At 60.1% G+C, this 1,758-nt stretch overlaps 1 protein-coding gene across 1 annotated transcript in view; it reads left to right on the forward strand.

Moving 5' to 3' along the window:
• The window catches only part of EMH_0053960 (uncharacterized protein), a gene marked incomplete at both ends in the record, with an annotated part of 4,247 nt that overhangs the window by 840 nt on the left and 1,649 nt on the right, over nt 1-1,758 (forward strand). The window contains one exon of the mRNA XM_013497058.1: nt 6-1,756. Within this exon, the coding sequence (XP_013352512.1) occupies nt 6-1,756 (1,751 nt within the window). The remainder of the gene's footprint in view (nt 1-5; nt 1,757-1,758) is intronic.

Genomic DNA, 1,758 nt, shown 5'->3' on the forward strand with positions numbered 1-1,758 from the left:
TGCAGGCCCGGCGGGAGCCCTCTTGGGTTCTCTGCAAGCAGGTCCTCTCTTTCTCCGTTCCCCCCCCCCGCAGCAGCAGCAGCAGCAGCAGCAGCAGCAGCAGCAGGAGCAGAGTGAAGCAGCAGCTGCTGCTTTGACCAGACCAGGAGCAGCAGGAAGATCCCTAAAGCTGCCGCTGCTGCAGTCTGTCTTCGGCAGCAGCAGCAGCAGCAGCAGCAGCAGCAGCAGCAAAACTCCTCTGGGGTTTATCGTTGGTGCTATAGATGCAGCAGACACAGCTAGAAAGACAGAGAAACCACCGCCATTCCTGACCGGGTTTGCTGCTGCTGAGACACCGCTGCTGCAGCTGCCGCAGCAGCAGCAGCAGCAGCAGCAGCAGCAGGAGACGGAGCAGCTAGACCCCCATCAGCAGCAGCTCCTGGAGCAGCTGCTGCTAAGACCTGCTGCAGATGAAATGCCTATGCAGCAGCCTGCTGCAGCAGCAACAACAGCAGCAGCAACAACTGCAGCAGCACCGAATGCAGCAGCAGCAACTGCAGCAGCAGCACCGAATGCAGCAGCAGCAACTGCTGCCACCCCACTTTTCTTTGGGCCTCCACTGCAGCAGGTACAGCAGGTAGACGCACACCAGCAGCAGCAGCAGCAGCAGCAGCAGCTGCAGCAGCAACAAGAGCAGCAGCAGCCACAGCAGCAGCCGCTGCAGGTGCACCAGCTCTGGCAGCAGCTGCCTCCACTTCAGCTGCAACTGCCGCAGCTGCAGCAGCAGCAGCAGCTGCAGCAGCAGGAAGAACCGCAGCAGCAGCAGGAAGAACAGCAGCAGCAACCGCAAGAGGAGCAGCCAGAGATATCTAATTTAGCTGCAGATGCTGCTGCTGCACCTGCTGCAGCAGCAACAGCAGCAACAGCAGCAACTCTGCTACCAGCATATCCCCAGCCCCAGCAGCAGCAGGAGCAGCAAGAATACCTGCAGCAACAGCAGCAGGAGCAGCAAGAGCAGCAGCAGGAGCAGCAGCAAGGACAGCAGGAGCAGCAGGAGCAGCAAGAGCAGCAGCAGCAAGAAGAGCAGCAGCAATCTGAGCAGCAAATGCAAGTAGAGATGCAGCAGCAGCAGCAAGAAGAGCAGCAGCAGCAGCTAGAACAGCAGCTAGAGCAGCAGCAGCAAGGAGAGCAGCAGCTCGAGCAGCAGCAGCAGCAGCAGCAGCAGCAAGATCAGCAGCTGCAGCAGCAGCAGCAGATAGAGCAGCAGATAGAGCAGCAGCTGCAGCAGCAGCAGCAGCTGGAGCAGCAGCTGCAGCAGGCACAAGAGGAAGCCCCCATGCAGCAGGATCTGCTGCTGCAGGCCTTACCCGAGATACCGCTGGAGCAGCTGCAGCAGCAGCAGCAGCAGCAGCAGCAGCAGCAGCAGCAGCAAGAGGAGCAGCAAGACGACAACCACAAGCACGAGGACCCACAGCAGCAAGACACGCAGCAGCAAGAGCTGCAGCAGCAGCAGCTGCAGCAAGATGCATTGCCGCTGCAGCAGCAGCCTCTAGAACAGCAGCAGCAGCAGCAACTGTTGCTGCCGACCCATGATACATTACAGCTGCAGCAGCAACAGCTGCAGCAGCAACAGCAGCCAGACGAGCAGCAGCAAGCAACAACTGAACTGCTGCAGGAGCAACCGCAGCAGCAGCAACTGCAGCAACCAGAGCAGCAGCAGCAGCAGCAGCCGCTGCAGGAGCAGTCTGTGCAGCAGCAAACTCTGCTGCAGCAACAGCT

This window comes from Eimeria mitis, genomic scaffold, assembly GCF_000499745.2.
Source record: "Eimeria mitis Houghton genomic scaffold, Emh_scaff2447, whole genome shotgun sequence".
NCBI classification, from domain to species: Eukaryota; Apicomplexa; class Conoidasida; order Eucoccidiorida; family Eimeriidae; genus Eimeria; species Eimeria mitis.